The 23,481-nt window shown below is 41.3% G+C and overlaps 1 protein-coding gene across 1 annotated transcript in view; it reads left to right on the top strand.

Annotated features, from left to right (window-relative positions):
- LOC130870526 (murinoglobulin-1-like) overlaps positions 1 to 23,481 on the top strand; it is a 56,835-nt gene that overhangs the window by 12,598 nt on the left and 20,756 nt on the right. The window contains exons 8-16 of the mRNA XM_057763357.1: positions 381 to 489; positions 7,753 to 7,870; positions 8,030 to 8,139; positions 8,819 to 8,980; positions 10,000 to 10,230; positions 10,326 to 10,389; positions 12,601 to 12,743; positions 13,828 to 13,977; positions 22,095 to 22,247. Coding sequence (XP_057619340.1) covers positions 381 to 489; positions 7,753 to 7,870; positions 8,030 to 8,139; positions 8,819 to 8,980; positions 10,000 to 10,230; positions 10,326 to 10,389; positions 12,601 to 12,743; positions 13,828 to 13,977; positions 22,095 to 22,247 — 1,240 coding nt within the window. The remainder of the gene's footprint in view (positions 1 to 380; positions 490 to 7,752; positions 7,871 to 8,029; positions 8,140 to 8,818; positions 8,981 to 9,999; positions 10,231 to 10,325; positions 10,390 to 12,600; positions 12,744 to 13,827; positions 13,978 to 22,094; positions 22,248 to 23,481) is intronic.

Below are 23,481 nucleotides of genomic sequence, written 5' to 3'. Positions count from 1 at the left end.
AAGGAAACTGACAGAAAGAAGGCAAAAGATGGAGGAAGTCTGCTAGAATAGTTCTGAGTCCTTTTCCCATGCTTCCCAGTCCTCTCAGCGCACCCCCCGCCCCCCATTTGCTACCTGAAGTTCCTGACTTGGTCATTTAATCTTTCCAGAACTACGAAGGGGAGAAAATCCTGTCCCCCCTCCCAGAGGTTCCTAATGAGGCTAAATTGTTAATATGTCTAGTTAGGAAGTGTCATGTGGTATTAATGGACCCTATTTGCTGTCATTGTGAAACTCCATAGTCAATCTACTGCTACAGATTGACCAAGTGAGCATGGATGGAAGGACTTAGGGCTCTACTTTAGGAAGACTCTTGCCTCTCTGAATTTATCTTGTGACAGGTATACCTATGGGAAGCCTGTGCCAGGACATGCAAAGATACAGATATGTTCTAAATATAAGGAGCATATCAAGAATAGAGAGACTGGATGCAAAGAAGTCAGGAGCCGGGTGAGTAAATCTGTTCAAAGGCCTCTTTTCAATAACCAGGGTTAACTAACAGAAACACAGACAGCAAGACTGAGAAGAAACGCACACCCAGATATTAAAAGAGGATGTTCTGGGACCTTGGGACCTCAGGACCTTGGGGTGTGGCTCTGTGGTGGAACACTAGCCAGGCAGGTGTGCAACTCCCAGCACCCCCCCCCCCGACATCATTGACAATATTGACAGTCCTGGGACCCTCTATTACTATAGGGATAGTTTGCAGCTAAGCTTGGCCACCAATAATTTTTAGTATATATTCATTGTACAAAAGTAATAAGTTTATGACATTTTATACATGAGGATTATGTATGTTCACCATATTCCCTAGTCCCATTGCCACCTCTGTTCCTCCTCTTCCTGTGTTGCCCTTGCTACTTTCATGCCTTTTAGACTAGTCTTTGAAAGTATGCTTTAATTGGCACATATAGGATGTGAGTAAATTGTACCAAACAATAGGCTTCCTTCCAATCCACTCCTACTCGTGCATCACGTACTTGATTATCTCTTTCATTACCTTCGCTCTTCCCCCATCCATCCTTCTGTCCGACTCTTCTTCTTCCCCAATGCAACAGCATCTACTTCGCAGTCTTTTTTGTTTTCCCCTTTCATGCAGCGGAAAGCACACACTGCTGTGTGTCTAAGTCTGGTATATTTTGTGAAAGGTGACAGTCCCCAAGCCTGTACCATTCTCTGGTCCAGTTTTGATTATCCACTCATCAACTGATGGACTCATTTGTTTGTGAATCAATAAATGCCAAGCATGCACGTGAACACAGCTCTTGGTATCCTGATATAGGTTCCTTTTATACATTCCTGATAGATGATGATGTGGTACGTTGACCTTGTGTTTTCTGAGAAGCGTCTGTACGTACTTGTTAAGTGGCTGTACTAGGTTGTAGTCTCACGTGACCACAGTGTATGAAGTGTAGAGAGCCCAAGGTCCTTGGGCTCACAGGTAAGCATTAGGGAAATCAGGAAGGTTAAAAACATGCAGGATTGTCTCCTCCACAGAGGCAATGTATACCTATTTTCCACCCAAAAAGCTGGGAATGGGTGTAGTTAATATCTTGGTATCTGTAGGAGCAGGACACACCTGAAGCCCCAGACTGTATGTTTATCCCAGACTCTTCCTTTCCAGATCCTTATCTTGAGCTTTGTTTCTCAGTCTATAGAACCCGTCCTTACGGAAGTTGTCATGTGTACTTTACAACAGACTTGGTGACATCTGTGCTCCCTGTAGGGCCAGGCCACTCGGACTCCCACAAACTCTTATGTTTATTCATTCGTTTATTCATTTAGTCATTCTCCACAGACCCTTAGCTGGGCCTTGTTTTCCAGTCAGTAGACCCCATCCTTATGGAAGTGGTCACGTGGACTTTGTAAAGAGTCTCAATGTAAACATCTTTTAAGTTTTGTTGCATACACATGGGGTTGGGTTAATTGTTTTTAAATTCATGAAAGTTTATTTAACTCAACTTAATGTTTCACATGTGTCTTTTTACTTTTCTTTTTAAAACAATCTTATTTTACATACCAATCCCTGTTCCCTCTCCCTCCTGTCCCCCCACTTCCTCCATCTTCTCCCCACCCCACCCCACATCCACTCCTCAGAGAGGGTGAGGCCTCCCATGGGGAGTCAACAAAGTCTGTCACCTCACTTGAGGCAGGACCAAGGCCCATCCCCCTGTATCTAGGCTGAGCAAGGTATTCCTCCATAGGGAATGGGCTCCAAAGAGTCAGCTCAGGCACTAGGGGTAAATACTGGTTCCCCTGTTTGTGGCCCCACAAACTGCCCAAGCCACACAGCTGTCACTCACATTCCCAGGGCCTAATTCAGTGTCATGCAAGTTCCCCTGCCGTCAGTTCCACTAGTTCAGGTCAGCTGTTTCTGTGGGTTTCCCCCATCATGTTCTTGGCCCCTTTGCTCATATCACTCCTCCCTCTCTATGGCTGGACTCCAGGAGTTCGGCCCAGTGCTTAGCTGTGGATCTGCATCTGCTTCTACCAGTTACTGGATAAAGGTTCTGTGATGACAATTAGGGTAGTCATTGATCTGATTAGAGGGGAAGGGCATTTTATGTACCCTCTCCACTATTGCTTAGATTCTTATCTGGAGTCATCCCTGACAGTTCCTGGAAACTACCCTAGTGCCTGGCTTCTCACTAACCCCATAGTGGTTCCCTCTTTAAAGGTATCTCTTTCTTTGCACTTCTTCTCTGTCCTTCACCCGGCTCGATCTTCCTGATCCCTCATGTTCTCCTCCCTGCTCCCCTTCTCCCTCCCCCACTCCCCTACCATGCTCCCCTGTCCCTCTATGCTGCAACTGTGTTCTGGTTTTTTACATTCTGTCTGATGCTTGTTCCATGACTTTCCCTGGTCCTTTAATGCTGTGGTTATGTTGGAGATATATCAGGTGGGCTGAGCACATCACAAGCACTTGCTCTCTTCATTGTGATGAGCTGTGGATCTCTATCATGTCTCTAGAGATTGAAAAACAAGAGTATTTGATGAGGGGTAAGATCTACACGCATCTGTAAGTGTAAGGATAAGTCTTTGGAATATAATAAGGAGCTATATTAGTTTAGGAAAATGGCAGTGGGGGTTCCCCCTCCCAGAGTGTATGTGACTATTGAAGTTGTCCATTTCTTATTGGTTTAACATTTGTATTTTCAATGAATGTACAAATTAGTCCATTTGTTTTAGGTTTTCTAAATAATTAATGTAGTACAGGTTTTTAAAGTATTCCTTTACAATTGTCTAAATCTCTTTAATAACTGTGTAATGTTTCCTTGTAAATTCTGATTCTGTTAATTTGAGTAATTTCTTGCTGTCTTTTGGTTGATTGTTCCAAAGGTCTGTGGATCTTATTTTCTTAAATAACTATTTTATAGACTCATTGATCCTTTGTATTCTCTATTCTATTCTACTAATTTCTGTCCTAGTCTTTATTATTTTTCCCATTTATTAATATTGAGTTTGGTTTGATTTTTCTTTTTTAAATCCTTGACTTCTATCATCAAGTCATTTATTTATGTGATTTCTCTTCTTTTTCATGCCAGTATTCAGATCTGCAAATGTGTTCCAGAGTTTTTATTGTGCTGTGTTTTCATTTTCACTTAATTTCAGGATTTTTAATTTTTTTTCTTTTTTTTTTATTTCTTCTTTGAGTCACTCATTATTCAGTAGTGGGCTGTTTCATTTCCATTAGTTGGTGTAACTTCCAGAAATTCTTTTTCTGTTGGTTCTAAGCTGTATTGCCTTGTGGTCAGATAGGATGGACTAGGTTATTTCAATTTTCAACAATTATATTTGTTAAGATTTGTTTTGTGTCCCAGTGTATAATCTATTTTACAAGAACTTCCATTTGTTACTTCAAAGAAGAGTAAGTATTCTTTGGTGTTTAGGTAGAATATTCTATAGGTGTATGTTAGCTTTATTTAATGTATGATGTCATTTAATTTTAATAATTCTGTGTTTATTTTTGGTCCAGATCCCCTAATGGAGGAACCGAGGTTTAGAAATCAACTGTAACTACTGAATTGGGTTTCATTTGTGTCTTGAAGGCCAGTAGAGTATGGTTTTTATGAAGGTGTATGTGCTAGAGTTTGGCTCATATATGTTTACAGTTGTAGTGTCAGCTCAATTAATTGTTCCCTTGATAAGAATAAAGTGTTCCTCTTTTTCTCTTCTCTATCCTTGAAGATAAAATGAGCTTCTTGTAAACAACAAAAAGACCGATTTTGTTTCTTAGCCCATTCAACTGTCCTGTGTCTTTTGATGGTAGGGTTGAAGCCATTAATATTTAAAATTGTCTCTGGAAGGTGTCTGTTGATTGCTACCATTTTATTATTTTGTTATCATTTGTGTTTAATCCTATTTCATGTTATAATAATCATAGTTTCATTTTTTCCTTTCAGTAGCCTATTACCTAGGCTTATTACTCTCCTCAGTCTAGTATTCTCTGTATGGCTTGTTTGATGAATGTTAATTCTTCTAGCCTGTTTGTCACTTTACAGTCTTATCAGTTTTAGGATCTTCTTGAGACTTGTGAGTTGTATACTTCCTGAGCCTTGTAATTCTTGTTTATGTCCTGGGTCTTAGTGAGCCTCCTTCCAGATAGAATATTTAAACTCAGATGAAATTTCTATACAACACTCTGGAAATTATTATTTTTTTTGTCCAGGTGGCCAATTAATGAGTGTGTAGTACTAAAGTCACCCATTATGATTGCGTCTGGACCTATCTGTCCTTTCCTTAGTAGTATTTCTTTTATGAAATTGATGCATTGACATGTTTATTTAGTATCCTCTTTTTGGTGTATTCATTTCACTAATAGGTAGTGAATTTTTATTTCTTGTAACTAATTTTGCACTGAAGTCTATTTTATCATTTATGAGTATTGATACTCCTGATTCTTATCGGCTTTGGATTTTCTTATCTATTCTTTTTTCTCTGTCTTAGTTAGGATTTCTATTGCTATGAAGAGACACCGTGACCACAGCAAGTCTTATCAAGGAAAACATTTAATTAAGTAGCTCACAGTTCAGAGGTTCAGTCTATTATTCTCAAGCTATCACGCCTGGCAGCAGGCAGATAAACATGGTGCTGGAGAGGTAGCCGAGAGTTCTACAACTTGAGCAGGCAACAGGAAGTGTTCTACAGTACTGGGCATGGCTTGAGCATATAAAGACCTTAAAGTCTGTCTCTGCAGTGGCACACATCCTCTAACAAGGCCATACCTACTCCAACAAAGCCCCACTCCCAATAGTGCCATTCCCTGTAAGCTTAAAGGGTCCAATTATATTCAAGCTATCATACTATTCTTTTATGTTTTAGTCTAAATAGTAGTCCTGCTTCCCACAGGGCAGGGAACCCTGATTGCTCTTAGGGCTGACGAGGGAGGGGGACTTGATTGGGGGAGGGAAATGGGAGGTGGTGGTGGGGAGGAGGCAGAAATCTTTAATAAATAAATAAAAAATAAATAAATAAAATTAACAAATAAAAAAAAAGCATGAAGGTACCAAACGTTAAAATGTGTGTGGTAAGTCAGGGAGCTCCAACAACAATCATTAGGAGATCTTTAAGAGACACAGGAAACAGGGGCAGGGCATCATTTGAAGAACAACAAAGAATATGTGTTTTGTTCTAGGAAACAGGCTGCAAGGATTTGTTGAGTTGTAGGCATGATAAAGGAAACAACACTACCTCAGACTTAGGCAAATGTCAAACATATTTCGGAATATATAGAACAAGTCAGAACATGGTCAAAACTTCCATAGAAAGGAAATAAATTAACAGTGGTACCTAAGTTGGATAGTTATCTTCAAAAAAATCACATGCTGGTGAGGATATGGGGAAACAGGGACCTTTGTTCACTACTGGTGGCAGTGTAAACTGGTATAAGTTCTGTGGAAACTGATTGGCAGTTTCTAAAAGAACTAGAACTCCCATGTGACCCAGTCAGTATACCAGCTCTGGGCATATACTCACAGGAATCTATATTCTACCAGAGAGGCATATCTGTGATTACTGCTGCCCTATTCATAGACAAGGGAATAGAATCAGTCTAGATCTCCACCAGCTGATTAACGGATAAGGAAATATGTACACACATATAATGGGATTTTATTCAGCCACAGAGAAAAATAGATTTTTGAAGTTTGCAGAAAAATGTTCAATTCTTCAAATTACATTATTAAATGAGACAATAAAAAAGACAAATATAAAAAAATTAAAAAAAAATAAATAGTAGTCCTGTGTCTCTTAGAGAGTTAAAATCATTTGTATTTAAGTTTGTTTGTTGAAAATTATTAATTAATTAATTAATTTGCTATGATTTTTATTGGATGTTCTGGTTGGTTCACATGCTTTTTCTCTTTTATTATCCATCACATCTGCTGCTGACTTTCCCATTCTTGTCCTGAGCTGATAATAACAACACCATCATCTGTTTGTCTGAATCCTCTTTGAGGCCACTCGCTATTTCCCAAGCTAGACAATTAGATTATTGGTCCAGCACTATGACAATTCTGGGATTTAGTTAGTGAGGAGTTGTGCCCTTTCGTAGTTGTCATATTGCCTTGCTTCATGTTTCCTGTTTCTACATCGTGATCTGCATATCTCCTATAACACTTATCTCCTCCAGTTTTATGTGGGGGTCTTCTAAATAAGCAGTTTTCACTTAACAGCCCAGTACCCACGGCCATTCACAGACAAGAAAACAATCTGCTATAACACCAGGAAACCAAAGACAATAGAGTGATACAATTTAAATAAAATAAAGTGCAGTGCTATGCCAGCAATTGCTGTAGAAATGAAAATGGAAGGCAACGCAAACTGTGAAGTTAAAATTGAATTAAGAGCCGGGCGGTGGTGGCACATGCTTTTAATCTGAGCACTCGGGAGGCAGAGGCAGATGATCTCTGTGAGTTGGAGGTCAGCCTGATTTACAGAGCGAGGTCCAGGCCAGGCACCAAAAGTCATAGAGAAACCCTGTCTCTAAACAAAAACAAAAAAAAAATAGCTGGATGGTGGTCTCACACCTTTAATCTGAGCACTCAGGAGGCAAAGACAAGTGGAGCTCTCTGAGCTCAAGGCCATTCTGGTCGACAGAGTAAGTTCCAGGACAGATTCCAAAGCTGCAGAGAAACAAACAAACAAAAAGCAAAGTAATATAATTCTGGTGACCCTTCTCTTTCACATTCCAGAATAATATCTGTTCTTTTTCCTCTGAAGACTTTTCTCAATCACAGAGCCACACTGAGGCAACACCTAATCCCCCATTACACATCTGGAAATAGATTTCACTTTTTTTTTAACCAGAAAAATCTATTTACTGGTACTTGGTATCAAGCCAACAGTTTCACGCCGGTATCCAAGCCTGTAGTTGCTATTTTAAATAATACAAAGTGATTATTAAGTCCTAATGACATACAAGTAAGTGGTTTGATTACATTCTCATTGTGAATTTACTTAGTGTTTTTTATTGTCTACGAAGACAATCAATACTTTTATAGATGACAAAGCCGAGGCAGCTTTGTGCCTGGCTCATGACCATGGCACCCATCAGCTCAGTGTGTGAGCTGAGTCCTGGTGCTTATGACCAGAATGCCATGCTGTAAAGCACTGAGCACCCATGTTTCTCAAAGAAGCCCTCACGCGTAGGTTTGAGCTGCCCATCGATGGGAACACTGTGCCTTCTTACCTTGTTTTTATCTTGCATATCAGCTGGACAGCAATGGCTGCACCACACAAGAAGGAAACATCAGCGTGTTTGAATTAAAGCAAAGGTATTATCAAGTCCAGCATCTTCAAGTGAACGCGAAGGTTATAGAAGAAGGGACAGGTACGTGAGTAACCTGAGAATATGGAGAAGGAGCCTGTAAAAACTCATACCTGCTCACGTCAACAGTGGTTTAAATGATGTTGAAAAAGGACGTAAAATGCAAATGATTCTTCTCTAACTGGCTTGGGCTTTCAACATTGCTGCTAATTTCTTTTTCAGGATTCGAGTTCACTGGATCTAGGACAACTGAAATTGAAAGAACTACAACCAAACTCATATTCGTGAAAGCGGACTCACACTTTAAATACGGGATTCCATTCCTTGTGAAAGTAAAGTACTTTTGGATTCGTAGGTGCTTGGGCTGTATTGTGGTTCCTCAACCCAGGCCATTCATTCTGCTCAGTGTTCGACTTGTCTGACATGACTGCTTGCCAGACAGGAGTTTAGCTTGCTGGTAGAGCCTGTACTTCCCACGGTCAAGTGCATGAGTTCAATTCTCAGAGCCAAACCAAAAACTTAGAAAAGTTATCAGGAAACCCCAACTCTAAAGCTTATGTCACAAAATTTATATTTATAACTACTGTCCTTGAAAACCTTAAACCCCAAAGTGTCACTGAGTTTCAACAATGATGTAAGGTGTGCTACATAGTCATAATAAAACCACACTCCCTGTTAGCTTCAGGACCCTAACTAGATTTTATTTTGACTGTGTCAGGGCATCTACCTCCTTTTGTTTGTGCAATGAATTCATCGATGGTTTCTTGTGAATAACAGCTAAGTATGAAGTATCTATTATGGGGCCATACTAGAAATATAACATCTTTAGCCCCTGGCTTTCACAGCACATCCTGTTCTGCTAAAGTGTTAGATGTTTGTACAATATTTTTTGCATGCTGTTACTTGGTGCATCTTTTGAGATCTTTATATAATATTGAAACACGTTTTTCTCTTATACTCTGTGTAGTATCATCATCCCTAGACTATACTTTTCTTCCTTGTTCAATTCAGGTCCGTCTAGTGGATCCCAAAGGAGCTCCCATCCCAAATGAGCAAGTCTTCATCAAACCACAGGAACTTGGCTACACCAATGTTGCTACCACGGATCAGCATGGCCTGGCAGAGTTCTCCATCAACATCACCAACGTCGACATACATTCCCTCACTATCAAAGTGAGTCAGAAACGGGGGCACGAGACACATGGTGAAGCTTTGGAACAGCTGGGACTCAATAGTGTGCAGCTTAAAGAAGAAGTATTCCCACGTCAAGCTGTCTCATTTTAGGACAAAATGCAAATGGTTTCTGATAAGAGAGTATAAGCAAAGGGCGACAGAAATAAGTGCACACATTATGAATATGTGCCATTTTTAATTACACATTTAATTAATAAACATGTCTATTAAGAAAACATTTTAATTAGCTAAATTGATTAACTAATGTGCTATTTTAAATTAGCATAGAAAAGAACAGGTTTCACTATGGCATTTTCATACATTTTGTTGCTTGATCCTCCTCCCCAGTTATCTCTCCGTCTCCCCACCCCCCACTCACACACTTCCGCCCCCAGTCGTCCGCTCTCCATACCCACACCACGTACTTCAGACGTCTACTGTGCTGCTCCTTGATCTTCTTTCTCAGACTTGGGCCTCATCTCCTTTCTTTCTCATCTTGCTTCTTTTTTCTTTTTTCCCAGACTCCCTTTCTACTGCTTTAGTAATGAAATTTATCTCTAATTTTTTTTGCATGTTTTTAAAAACTTTTCATTGATTCTTTGTGGATTTCACATCATGCATCCCAACCCCACTCATCTCCCCATCCCCTTGCTTCTGCCCTCTGTTCTTGCAACGCCCCCCTCAAAAAAAATTTAAAAGTGAAACAAACAACAAACAAACAAAAAAAAAACAGAAAAAAAACACCAAAAAAAAAAAAATCTTGGTGTGGAAGCTGTAGTGTGCCCCCAGTGAGTCACACAGTAAACCCTTAGTCCCTACGTCTTTATTTATAAGTGTTCATTGCAATGAGTCATTGGTCTGGTTCAAGGCCTCTGGCTTCTGCTACACTATTAATACTGGGCCCCAAATCTCCTGATTTTCCAGTACCTGGCCTCAAAGCCACTGAAGCACATGAAATGTTATGTAGTTTTATAAGTCTAATTTTTAAAACGATTAATGACAAAATGTTGTTTCTCCAGGTCTACCACAGGGAGGAAAGCCCTTGTCGTCTTTTCCCTTGCACAGCAGTCGAATACGCAGAGGCGCACCACGTAGCGCACAGTGTATACTCCTACAGCTGGAGCTACGTCCAGCTGGAGACAGAGGCAGGCGGCGTCTTGCCCTGCAGTCAGACTAAGACAATCCGGGCACATTTTATTCTGAAGGGGCCAGTCTTGAGAGTGCTGAGAGAACTCACTTTTTATTACCTGGTGAGTTCTAGCTCCACGCTGAGAAATACAAAGAGTCCTCTCCTCCTGCTGTGTAAAATTTCGATGTAAGCTTGGAAAACACTTTTTAATCTCAGGTCATGGCCAAGGGCAGAATTATCCAGACTGGAAAGCACACGCACCACACGGAGCCAGGAGAATGTGAGTGAGTCCCACCCAGTAGCACGTCTCCACTGAGTTACCCACAATATCACCAGAGAGATCTCACCACTGGATAGCTAAGGATACTCCATGATGCTTGTGTGTCACGGTAAACACCCTCCACAGCAGGAAGTCCAGGTTCTGCCATCTCAAGTAGGTTATCTCTTCAGGATGGACGAGTCTCAGACCCCTAAAGTGGGTGTCATTCAACATAGTGAAATTTCTATTCTGAAGTGGTAACCCCTGAAAATATGAAGTACTCCAAGATACACCCCAAGTGAGGAGTCTATGCATTTACACACAGATTATCACCACCAAGGCAAAAGGTGTTATCTTAGTGTCAACCCCCCCCCCCCCAAAAAATCTGAAGGGTTCCAGCCTTTGTCTTTAGGCCAGTCAAGATGCACCAGTTTTTACCCATTTGATTCATTTTTATTGTTTTAAATTGTGTGTGTGTGTGCGCGCGCGCACTCACGTGCGTACATGGGTGCTTATGAGTAACTATGCGCAAATCAGTGTGGATGACCTCAAAGTTAGAGGCATCAGATCCCCTGAAGCTGGAGTTACAGAGAGTTCTGAGCAGCCTGATGTGGGTGCTGGGAATCAAACTTGGGTTCTCTAGAAGAGCATCAAGTGATCTTAAACTTCTGAGATATCTCTCCAGTCCTTTGCTTTGACTTTTAAAGATATTTTATTTATTCTTTGAATGTTACATATATTTATACAATGTATTTTTGATTTATTCATTTCATATTTCATATTCTCACTGAAGTTTTCCCTCCCTCATCTCCTCCCATTCCCTCCCCCACCCCCTAAATCCACTCCTCCTCTGCTTCTGTCCAACAGGCCTCACATGGACGTCAGGAAGACATGGCACATCGAGTTGTGGTAAGACTAAGCACCTCTCTTGTACTAAGTCTGGGCAAGGCGACCCAGCATGAGGAATGGGCTCCCAAAAGTCAACCAAAGCATCAGGGAAAGCCCCTACCCCATTGTTAGGAGTCACACAGCTAGACCAAGCTACACAATTGCCACATATATGTAGAGGGCCTAGGTCAGTCCCATGCAGACTCTCTGGTTATTGGCCCAGACTCTGATTTCCTATGAGCCAAGTTAATTGATTCTGTGAGCTGTGTTCTTGTGGTGTCTTTGAACCCTCTGACTCCGACAGTTCTTCCTCCCTCTCTTCAGAGGGATTCCCTGAGCTCAGCCTAAATTTGGTTGTGCATCTCTGAATCTGTTTCCATCAGTTACTGGATGAAGATTCTCTGGTGATAGTTGGGATAGTCACCAATCTGATGACAGGGAATGGCCAGTTTAAGCTACATAACCGCTATTGCTAGGAGTCTTAGCTGGGGTCATCCTTATGGATTCCTGGGAGTTTCTACCTGACCCTAAAATGTGCCCCCTTTCCAGTCATCTCTTTCAGTACTCTCCCCCTCCATCCACACTCCAACAGCATCCCTCAAGTTCCCATCACCACCCGCCCCCAGTCCACCACCAGATCGCTTCTATTTCCCATTTCCAGGGAAATCAATGTGTCCCATCCCCCTTTGAGCCCTTCTTGCTACCTAACCTCTCTGACCAACTCTAAAATCTATTTATCAGTTTAATAAAATATCCAGTTAGTTTTTCTATGAACACTAAATAGGAGTCATAATGCCCATCTTGAGCAGGTTTATGAATCTGCTCAGATGCACCAGAAGCAATAACAGAGACTTCTAAAATTGCATAATCTTCTCTCAAGAAATGGAAATACAGTGAACATTTCATTAACTCCAAAGATATGCTTATTTCCAAATGTAGCTTGCTCCTCTGAGATCGAGTTGTCATCTATATTATTCTTCCTCTTATTTGAATAATAAATGAAACATCAGGCAGGGTTGTTTCATCCCTTTTCATAACAGGAGTATCTAACAGATGCTGTTTGGGATGTTGGGGTGTAAAAGATGTAAGAGATTAGTATATGATTAGCTATAAATATGCACTATAACCTTCCATGGTGAACATCTTGGTGGAAGATAGCATGCTGTGAGCATCCCACACCCTCCTGAGATCATTAGCATGCAAACAGTTAACCACAGAACAGAACAGATGTGAGAATGTCTTCCACATACAGATAGTCCCCCAGATCCCTGTGTTTAGCTGTTTGGGCTTTCCTGACAGTATTCTGAGCCATGTCTGCCTCTTCCCATTCCCCCCCAGCTCCAGTGAAAGGGGACTTTGCCCTGGAGATCCCTGTGGAGTTGAGCATGGCGCCCGTGGCTAAGATACTCATCTATGCCATCTTGCCTGATGGAGAAATGATTGCAGATTCTGCAAACTTTGACATTGAAAAGTGTCTTCCCAACAAAGTGAGTGATTTATTTCTAAAAATCTCTATTTAAAAAAAGAAAACTACATCTTAAGAATACAGATTTCAATAAACTAAACCCAGTAACAGGTGTGTGCCTCAGTGCAAAGATACAGATGGCACCGGAGTGCCAGATTTTAATTCACAAACCCTCAAATGGCTGGAGGTTGACGAGAAAGAAAACAAGGAAGTGGGGAACAAGAGAGGGGAACTGAATGCTTAGTAGCTTGCTAACTACTTCAAAGCCGAATAACTTAAAATTTTTACTGTATTTATCTGTATGTGCAATGTGCACATGAATGCACACATGTGGAGGAAAGAGAACAATTTTTCGATGCCTGTCTCCTTCCACGGGCATCTGGGAGATCAAGTTCAGGGCATCAGACTCAATGGCAGGTGTCTTTACCCAGTGAGCCATCTCATAGGCCCTTAATATCACATAGTGTTATGCAAGACTGGTAATAGAATCCAGGCCTATCAATTGTTAGTATATTTTCTTTTCCTCCAGTTTTTCATTATGATTTTTTATGTGTGTGATAAAGACATAGGACCTTGCTATTACTAAATTTTATGATACGACACTATTAAATCACAGATCCCAACACTCAAGTGAAAAACCAGGCACGACTCTTTTAGCCCTAGTGCCGTGGAGGCCAGAGGCAGGAGAACTGCTGGAACTTGACAGCTGCCAGTTTAGCCCAGCTTTATGTCTATAAGGTAGAGAGTGAGAGAAGGGCACCCACATCTTCCTCTGGCCTCTGCTGGGTGCATGGGTACATGTACCTGAACACACGTGTGCCTTACACCATACTCACATACATGTGCACACATACCAAAAATGAGCTATTTGCAAGAATTTCAAGGAGCCAAAATAGTCGTTTATTGCTTCAGAGTTTGACTAACACAACTCCCGTCTTCCTAAATCAATCCCAATGATGAAAAAGGAAGCGAAGAGCCTCGGCTGATCTCCTGACAGTCTTGATCTGGCAAGCAGATGCGCACTCAGAGTTAGAGGGTGACTCAAGTGGCAGGCTTCCGGGTTGCAAGAGCAGGAAGCTGGCTAAGCCTGATTCCCCTTCCCACAGGTGGACCTGAGCTTCACTCCAGCCCAAAGTCTTCCTGCCTCACACGCCCATCTGCAGGTCACAGCTTCTCCTCAGTCCCTCTGTGGCCTGAGAGTCGTGGACCAAAGCGTGCTGCTCCTGAGGCCTGAAGCTGAGCTCTCCCCTTCCTTGGTGAGTCCTTATCATCCTCTGTCCAAGAGAGGCCAGAGGTGAGGCTCCGGGGTGCTGGTTCTGATAAAACAGTAGTCATTCAGACTCTAGGGCTCTTTAATGTAAAAATACTGCATTTAATGCTAAAGTCATCACTAAGGGAGTTCTTCATTATAAAATCCCAAATAACAACTCTGAAAACTTCAGCCAATAAACTCTAGACAAAGCCTGAAGCAAAACACTCAGTGGGTTGTAAAGCCTGTATGTGGCCCAGGTCCTCTGTGTCCTTACTGCACCTCTCCTGCCCCAGGAGTGGCTGGCCCCCTAACACGCTCCCGGTGGAGCTTTTTGGAGAGATGCTGTCCATGGGAGCCAAACAAAATCGTTTACACAAATGGAATCTTGGGCATCTCAAGAGTTCCCCAAATAAGAAAAATACACAATGCTTTGAAATTTAAAAACACTACAAGGAGGTTCTCAACTTGTTTTGAAAATTCTCAGGTGTGCAACTGAAACCATAACCATAGCAAAATTCTTCTTCATGCTGAAATAAGAATGGGCTTTAGTAAGAAAAATCACACATCATGTAATAGTTTAAAAAATTATTGACACTGGCTAATAGCCTATTTTAAAATGTATGTAAGGTGCATGCATAATCTTTAGTCCAGACAACGCTGGGAACTAACCAGTCTTCGACTAATACACAAGGTAAACCAGCATTTAATTTCATTTTAATAGCAGAATTTTATAGCACACATGCAGGAAACAGCTGAGGAAGTATTGTGGGAGCTGTGGGCTGTGTTCCTGCCACCCCAGCTCCTGGCTGCCTGGCTAGCTCATGCCACAAAATAACGACACACAAACTGTATTCTTTTAAACACTGCCTGCCCCATTTCTATTAATGTGTGTAGCACCCCAAGGTGCGCTTACCAGGAAGATTCTAGCCTATGTCCATCCTGGGTTGGAGCTTCATCGCCTCTGCTCTGGAGCACAGCGGCATGGCGTCTGCCCCAGAGAGGAGAGGAAATGGCATCTTAGCTCACTTCCTCTTCCTCCCAGCATTCTGTTCTGTTTACTCCACCCACCTATGTTCTAACCTATGAGGCCAAGCAGTTTCTTTATTATTTAACCAATGACCTTCCTCCACCATTTCCCCTTTTTCTGTTTAAACAAAAAGGAAAGGCTTTCACTTTAACATAGCAAAATTACATATAACAAAACAGTTATCAAGCAAGAATTACAGTTACAATATTTACATCTACTTTATCTTTTATCATAACAAAGAAAAACTATAACTATAACTATTCTTCAACTCCATCAAAGACTCCAGAAAGATACAATATTTCCTAAGCAAACAAGAAATAAGCAACTTCCAAACTCTAGAAATGACAGAGACATTTCACTGCCTGGACAGGCACCCAAAGTTCTTTTGTACCGCTGGGGCATCCATCTTCGACCTTCAGGCCCATAGTATCCAGAGACATTTCCATGAAACAGAAAATTTCAAAGGCAGTTCAATCACTATCTGCTGTGTCCTGCAGAATGTCTCGCAGACTCTTTCATGAATCAGGAACCCCGATAGATCATCTCACCTTTAGGCAAGTTCAGCAGTCCTCTCTCTGAGGTTTCTCTGTGTCCAGTTTATGCAATAGTCCAGGCAAGAGCAGTTTCTTGCCCAAACAGCTATCAAACTCCTTAAGTAGCCTCTTCGATGCCCATCTTCCTCTTGAAGTATATTGGTGCTGCCAGGAGCAGACATGTCTCATTGTCATGAAAAACCCTAAGTTATTAAAACATTTAAAATGCCATATTCTATAATCTTTGAAAGATATGAAGAATGTCTATCTAAATATATCTATGTACATCTAGAAAATCTTAACTAACATGACTACAAGCTTGACTATTATTGATAATTATCCATTAACAATCTATATACATTACATTTTTAAGTAAACTACACAATCACAATACCTTAATCAAGATCAAAAATACATATACATATAACAAAATTGACCTTAAATTTAAATCGCTAAAGCAAATCCATATCAATGCAAATTATTCATATCTATATCATATCCCCCTTTAAAAGTAAAAGAACATTTATAAACAGTATTTGGGAATATGGGCGCAGTTATTTCTCTCCAAACTGCTTCCTGCTGAATGGGGGCGCTGTTATTCAGGTCTCTTATGGTGTAACCTGTCTGTTAGGTTCATCTCAGTCGGCAGTTGAGCGAAGTAATTTTTTGAAGGTGTTCACTGCAACCTTTCAGGAGGGCATGGTCTATCATACCATATTGGGATGGAAACAATCCACAGAGTTTCATCCTCTGTGAAAACAAAAGAAGAAACTCCTTTCCAAAGCATCATGTCCTGAGATCCAAATTTTAAAGTGAAGGTATTTTCAAAATATCTATGTTGGATTAGTTCAGCAGCATTTATAAACAAATATCTTTTAGCAGATGTTGTTCTTTCCTCAGCATTCAAACAATTCAAACAGAGCATAATAGTGTACAGTATCAAGATTCTCTGTGTATTTTCCATCTTTGTGAAGCTTTGTTTTAACCTCTATTTCACTTATTTTTACTTTTAACTTTTTGCTTTTTGAGACAGGTTCTCTGTATATCTTTGTCCTGGAATAACTCTGTCGAACCAGGCTGTCCTTGAACTCTCAAAGATCCTTCTGTCTCTGCCTTCCAGGCATTGGGATTAAAGGTGTGTGCTACCACACCTTGAAGTCACAGAGGTCAATCTCCCTCTGCCTCCCAAGTGTTGGAATTAAAGGTGTGTACTACCACACCCAACTACTTTCTTTCTTCCTTTTTTTACTTTTAAGAACTTTAACTTTTAGCTTGCATATATTTTTAAACACACTGTAAATCATTTAAAGGTTTTCTTTGTCTTTGGATCTCTCTTTACTGTATATCTCTCTTTTTCTGACCACACGAGCCTTTAAATTACTGAGCAATATGGGTAGGATTAAAGCCGTGGCTTTGCCAGCTAGATCCAGCCCATTCCTTAGCTTTCCAGCCTCATGGCGGAGGTACTACTGGAGCCATCTTTATTGCCACAACTCTATGGCGTTTCAAGGTCCCTGCCAGCAAGCAAGCTTCAACAGTATATCCACAGACAACACTCAAGTACTCTCTCTGTAGCTGGCCCTCCTGCCTCAAAGAGTCAGAGTTTGCCCTGGCAGGACAGCCCAGAAAGATGGCATTTTTAAACAACACAGTTTTTTTCCTGCTATGGCTAAAAACCGAAAAGCATGCATTCAGCTTTTCATCAAAACCGTTTAAGTGTTTTGTGGCGGGACCTCTCAAAAGAGCTGCAAGGTTTTGCAGCTAAAGCTGAGACAGGAAGCCTCTCTTAGATGAGAGTGCTTGCTTGCCTCTGGCAAGCAGAGCAGAACCAAGAAATTGCTGCTACCAAGAAGCCATGCTGTACTCTGTTCTTTCCCAAGCTTTCTCAGGCTTTCTGTGATATAGCTGTACACACGTTGGGGGCTATTCTGTTGTGGGAGCTGCAGGCTGCGTTCCTGCCACCCCAGCTCCCGGCTGCCTGGCTAGCTCACGCCCCAAAATAACGACACACAAACTGTATTCTTTTAAACACTGCCTGCCCCATTTCTGTTCATGTGTGTAGCACCCTAAGGTGTGCTTACCAGGAAGATTCTAGCCTACGTCCATCCTGGGTTGGAGCTTCATCGCCTCTGCTCTGGAGCACAGCGGCATGGCGTCTGCCCCAGAGAGGAGAGGAAATGGCATCTTAGCTCACTTCCTCTTCCTCCCAGCATTCTGTTCTGTTTACTCCACCCACCTATGTTCTAACCTATGAGGCCAAGCAGTTTCTTTATTATTTAACCAATGACCTTCCTCCATCAAGAAAGGAATATGACTGAAATGCTTTCCTGTTAGAGTCTGACTTTCCCCAAATAAAAGATTTCTTGAGGAATTGCTTTAGCTGACAAATACTGGTAATTGGTGAAAAAAAAAAACAAAAACAAAAACAAAAAACAAGCAAACAAACAAAAGCATGTATGACTTCCCAAGGGGAGTCAACAAAGTCTGACACATCACTTTGAGGCAGGACCAAGGCCCTCCACCCTGTATCTAGACTGAGCAAGGTAACCCTCCACAAAAAGCCAGTCCAAGCACTAGGGATAAATCCTGGTTCCTCTGCCAGTGGTCTCACAGACTGTCCAAGCCACAAAGTTGTCACCCACATTCAATGGCCTAGTTTGGTCCTATCCAGGTTTGCCCGCTATCAGTTTGGAGTCAGTAAGCTCCCACTAGCCCAGGTTAGGTGTTTCTGTGGTTATCCCCTTCATGGTCTTGACCCTTTTGCTCATATTATCATTCCTCCCTCTCTTGGGCTGGTCTCCACCCTGAGCTACCCATGATTTTAGCTGTTCATTCTTTCAATGATTACAGCTAGTTCTTAAATATTTTATTTCACATTCTCTGTTAGTCTTTGAAAGTCTTGGCCTTCCTTCATTTTTAACATTATCTCTTTATTCTTTTTACTATAAAGCAGCATGATAAAACTGATTAGGCAGACCCCTCCTATCTTCATCTTGCCTACAGAACTATATGATTACTGTATCAAATTCTTAGAAAGTCTTCATTTCTATAACCAAAAATTATGGCTCGTTATTAAGTCAGATGGTGTGCTGTGGCCGTATTTCTCCTCATTTGTATTCATACGTCCTGACATATAATCATTCCTTTTCATCTTTGCTTTAGGGTCATCCTCCCCCTCGCTCAATTCCAGTTCTCTGGCAATTCTTCTGTTGTCCCCACTGGAGCGCTCTGTCACCCTGCTGCTCTCTTCCTGGATGACTTCTGTAACACAAGTGTTCACCCCTATTCGGGGAAGTTCCTTCAAAATTCCCTGTATTTGGTTCACTGTTTTCTACCTTGCTATGACTTCTTTTCAGGCCGCTGACTCCCATGGGCTTTAAGCATGTGGTGACTGTTCTGAGAAGAGGGAATCAGAGACGAACTTCTTTTTCAGCTCTAAGTATCTGTACTTACAGTAATAATTAATACTTTGAAATGGGGCAAAACGTCAGCTAAGAAATCACGTTCCCTGAGAACTTGGGAGACATTGGGTCTCTGAATTTATATCTTCCTACGTTAGTGCTAAAATGCACAAAGCCATTAATTCTGCATCTTTTATTTTATTTATTTTCTCTCTGTAATCTTTTAAGATCTTTTATTTGTATCTGACCTCCAGAATATTCACTAGCATGTGAGGCCGTGGGGAGCTATGGGTTCTCACTGTGTCCTGGTGAGCCTGTGGGTCTTTTCTGACAGTACTGTTTTAAGTGCAGGAGATAAAACATGTAAGAAGGCAAGAATTGACAGTTGCAAAAAATATGCCCTCTATGAAATAACAGTCCACATAAGCCACAATATCAATACAAATCATCATCGAACGAGTTAAAGCGTGGAAGCGTTGAAGCAGAGATGTCGTGAACACTCCTGTTTTACTGTGGACTGTCTTAACTCACATCCTCCCACACACTGACTGTCAGCCAAGGGTATATAGAGAACTCCGGAGCCTACATTCGGCCGGGGCCTCTGAACTTAGAAAATATGAGTTCCCTCCTCAGAGGCTGTAGGTTCCTGAGTACCGGTTGCGCAATCATTGCCCGGTTCTGTCACTTGGATCAAGCTGGCCATATTTTTTAAATATCCACTCGAGTCCTGACGAAGGGTGGTGCAGACAGCTCTGCAGACTACCTGGCTGAACTGAACATAAGGTGAAAACATCTCTCATCTTGCATCTGGTCAAAAGTCATAATCTTGCTAGTAGGTGTGTGCATGTGTGTGGCTGTTTAATTGATTCACAAGTCAGGCAATTTCTGTTAAATGCCTAAGAAAATAAGATATGAATTTCCCCACATATATATCCAGACCTCTAAATTCTCAGTCCCTTGAGATCATAGTGATCCCAAGTTTAAAACCTGGAAGGACAGACTAATTTGCTTCTCCTCTAAGATTTTGTTTCAATTCTTATCAATTTCTGTCATTCTATTGTTCTTTTTAGACAGATGATAGGTGTCTTAAGTAAATCATCTAATGTCTTTCTTTTACCCTGGTTATCTTTGGGTTTTTCTATTTTCTGAGCAATTTCCTTCAGATGTACCTTTCATATTTTTAAATATTTTGTTGCAAATTAGCTCTATGTCCAAACCTATTTCTCCCTGCTCTAGATTTTAAATAGTCTTGAGTTTGCTGCATGGATACAATGCGTCATATCTTGGTGAGAATTTTATAGTTTTTGTTTATTTCTTCCTTTCTTTTTTCTTTGGAGGCTTTGTTTTATTATTTGGTTTCTAATTACTATTTTTTCCTCAACTCTCTTATCTCTGCTTATATTGATTTCTGTCATTAACACTGGAAATCAGCAGAAGAATTAAAAGTGTGTTCATAGGGAACTGAAGCTGGTCCTGTGGTCTGGGCTTGGGTGACCCTGTCTGTCACATGACTGGCTGTGCTGCTACTTTATAAGCAAGCCAGTCTGTTCTTTCAAAGGGAGCCACCAAAGACAAAAGTCAGTTTGTGAGCTTTGTTTGCCCAGACACCACCCCATTCCAAGAAAAGTTCATGTCTCAGAGACACAGGTTCGGAGCACACTGGGTTGGCAAGCCTTTACCTCCTGTCTTCTTCTCCTAGCCTTGACTTCTCCCATCCTCCACTGCCCAGGCTGGGTCCAGCAAAGTCTGGCAAACTTGCTTGTATGTTCCCAGTATCTCCTATGGCTGCTAACACGAGATGCACTCCCATTTGGACACATCACCTGCAGTCCCTCTGCCTCTTTTTGATGGAGGAAGGTCATTGGTTAATTAATAAAGAAACTGCTTGGCCTGGTAGGTTAGAACATAGGTGGGTGGAGTAAACAGAACAGAATGCTGGGAGGTGTGTGTGCTCAGACGCCATGCCACTCCTCTCCAGGGCAGATGCGATGAAGCAAGCTGCCAGATCAGACATGCTGAATCTTTCCCGGTAAGACTGGCGTTACACAGGTTATTAGAAATGGGTTAGTCAAAATATGAGAATTAGCCAGTTAGAGGCTAGAGTTAGTGGGCTAAGCAGTATTTAAATGAATACAATTTGTGTGTTGTTATTTCGGGGCATAAGCTAGCCAGGCAGCTGGGAGCCGGGCGGCAGGACCGCAGCCCACAGCTCCTTCAACATCTTTTTTAAAAAAAGATTTATTTATTTATTATGTATACAGTGTTCTGCCTCCATGTTAGAAGAGGGCACTAGCTCTCGTTATAGACGGTTGTGAGCCACCATGTGATTGCTAGGAACTGAACTCAGGACCTCTGGAAGAGCAGCCAGTACTCCTAACCTCTGAGCCATCTCTCCAGCCCCCTCGACCTCTTTCTAATCCTGTGAAGTGCCGTTTGAAGGCTTGAATGCATCCTTCTGTCAAAGATGGAGTTGGCTTGGGTTTGTTTTATTTTGAATTTTTTCCCCTGAATTTTAGGAAAAAAATATGTAGCAAATTCTTCATTCAGATCTCTTCAGGCTTTTTACATTGACTAACTTAACTTCTGTCTTATTTGTTTGTTTTTATAGTATTCCAGTAGACTGAAATATACAACCTTGGTATTTTATTTTTTTGTTTTGTTTTGTTTTTGTTTTTTTCGAGACAGGGTTTCTCTGTGGTTTTGGAGCCTGTCCTGGAACTAGCTCTTGTAGACCAGGCTGGTCGAACTCACAGAGATCTACCTGCCTCTGCCTCCCGAGTGCTGGGATTAAAGGCATGTGCCACCACTGCCCGGCCCAACCTTGGTATTTTATATGTATTGAATGGTTGAAGTAGCATAAACATATTCCTCAGTGTTTAATGTTTTATATTAATATGTTAAAATTGTATCATTCTCAAATATAATATGCAGGATTTATGTTCATACCTCTTTTTTTAATATGTGGAGTATTTTTAGTCTTTTCCTAAATATTGTGAGCACCTTCAGAATTAAAGCACTCTTCAATAGAAAATATTTAGAAAACCTCGCTTAGGGATCATCGAACATTCTAGAAGTGATTTGCAGTGATCATACTGATTCTTTTCTCTTTGTGAGTGTCTTCCAAGAAAGCCCAAGAAAGAGGTTCCCTTGTTTCTTACAGATATACAGTCTGCCAGAGATGAAGTTAATCAACCTCCCTCAAACTTTGGATCAGCTACTCGATGAACCGTGTGTGTGGACTAGAGATGATAAAGTTAATCATAATATCGTATACTTACACAGACTTGAGAAGGGTGTCTACAAATTTGTGGAGGTAAGCAGTATTACCCATTAACGTGCTGAGCTATGATTTTTAGCTTTAATGAAGAGTTAAACTAGTAAAGAATTGCAAAGTCAGATCAAGGATATAAGTCACTAGCAGACCTTATGTGTTATGGTTCTTGGATTCAATACAAGCATTGCAAACAATGCATCTTGGAAAGTGTCCAGTCTAGGCACAGAGTGAATAAGTGGCATTTTTTAAAAAATAAATTCTGGATTTTTGAAATAAGCTGTCACTAGGTAGCTCTGTCTGTCCTGGCACTCACTCTGTAGACCAGGCTGGCCTCAGACTCACAGAGTTCTGTAACGAGACTTTCTCTGTCCTACAAGCCAGTCCCCAAATAAAGACACAGAGACTTACTATTTGTTGTAAGAACGGCAGGCTGTGTCCTGCCACCTGGCTAGCTTTACACCCGAAATAATTATGCGGAAATTGTATTCTTTTAAACACTGCTTGGCCCATTAGCTCTAGCCTCTTACTGGCTATCTCTCAAATCTAGATTAACCCATTTCTAATAATCTGTGCACCACCACAAGGTGGTAGCTTACTGGTAAGATCCTAACCTGCGTCTGTGTCGGGTGGGAAAATCATAGTGACTGACTGACTCGGCTTCTTTCTCCCAGCATTCTGTCTGTTTACTCCACCCACCTAAGGGCTGGCCTATCAAATGGGCCAAGGCAGTTTCTTTATCAAGTGAAAGTAACTCCTCCATCAACTATTATGAATGCTCAGTTTTAAATTTGGTCTTGTTCCACTAGCTCTTATAACTTAATTTAACCTGCTTCTAATTATCTACATTTGCCTTGGACTTTCTTTCTTTCTGTATATTCTGCTTTACTGCTTCCTCTGTGTCTAACTGGCTGGCCCCTGGCATCTCTTTCTCTTTCTTCTCCCTCCCCACAACTAAGTTTCTCTTCCTACTTTCCCTCCCTGCCTGGCTATTGACTAGTTAGTTTTTATTAAACTAATCACAGTGACATATCTTTACACAATGTAACCAAATATCTCGCAGCAGAGAGCTACCTGCCTCTGCATCCCAAGTTGATGTGGGATTCCCCTCTGTATGCTTATGTGGATATGTTTTATTGCCATTGGTTAATAAAGAAGCCCTTTGGCCTATAGCAGGGAAGATATAGCAAATCAGAAAATCTGAGCAGAAGGTAGAGTCAGGCAGATACCATGTAACCTCCAAAGGAATAACATGCCAGCACCTGTAAGCCACAGC

This window comes from Chionomys nivalis, chromosome 1 (assembly GCF_950005125.1).
Source record: "Chionomys nivalis chromosome 1, mChiNiv1.1, whole genome shotgun sequence".
NCBI classification, from domain to species: Eukaryota; Metazoa; Chordata; class Mammalia; order Rodentia; family Cricetidae; genus Chionomys; species Chionomys nivalis.
Note: the sequence above shows the minus strand (reverse complement) of the source record. Positions and strands in the feature narration are given on the sequence as shown.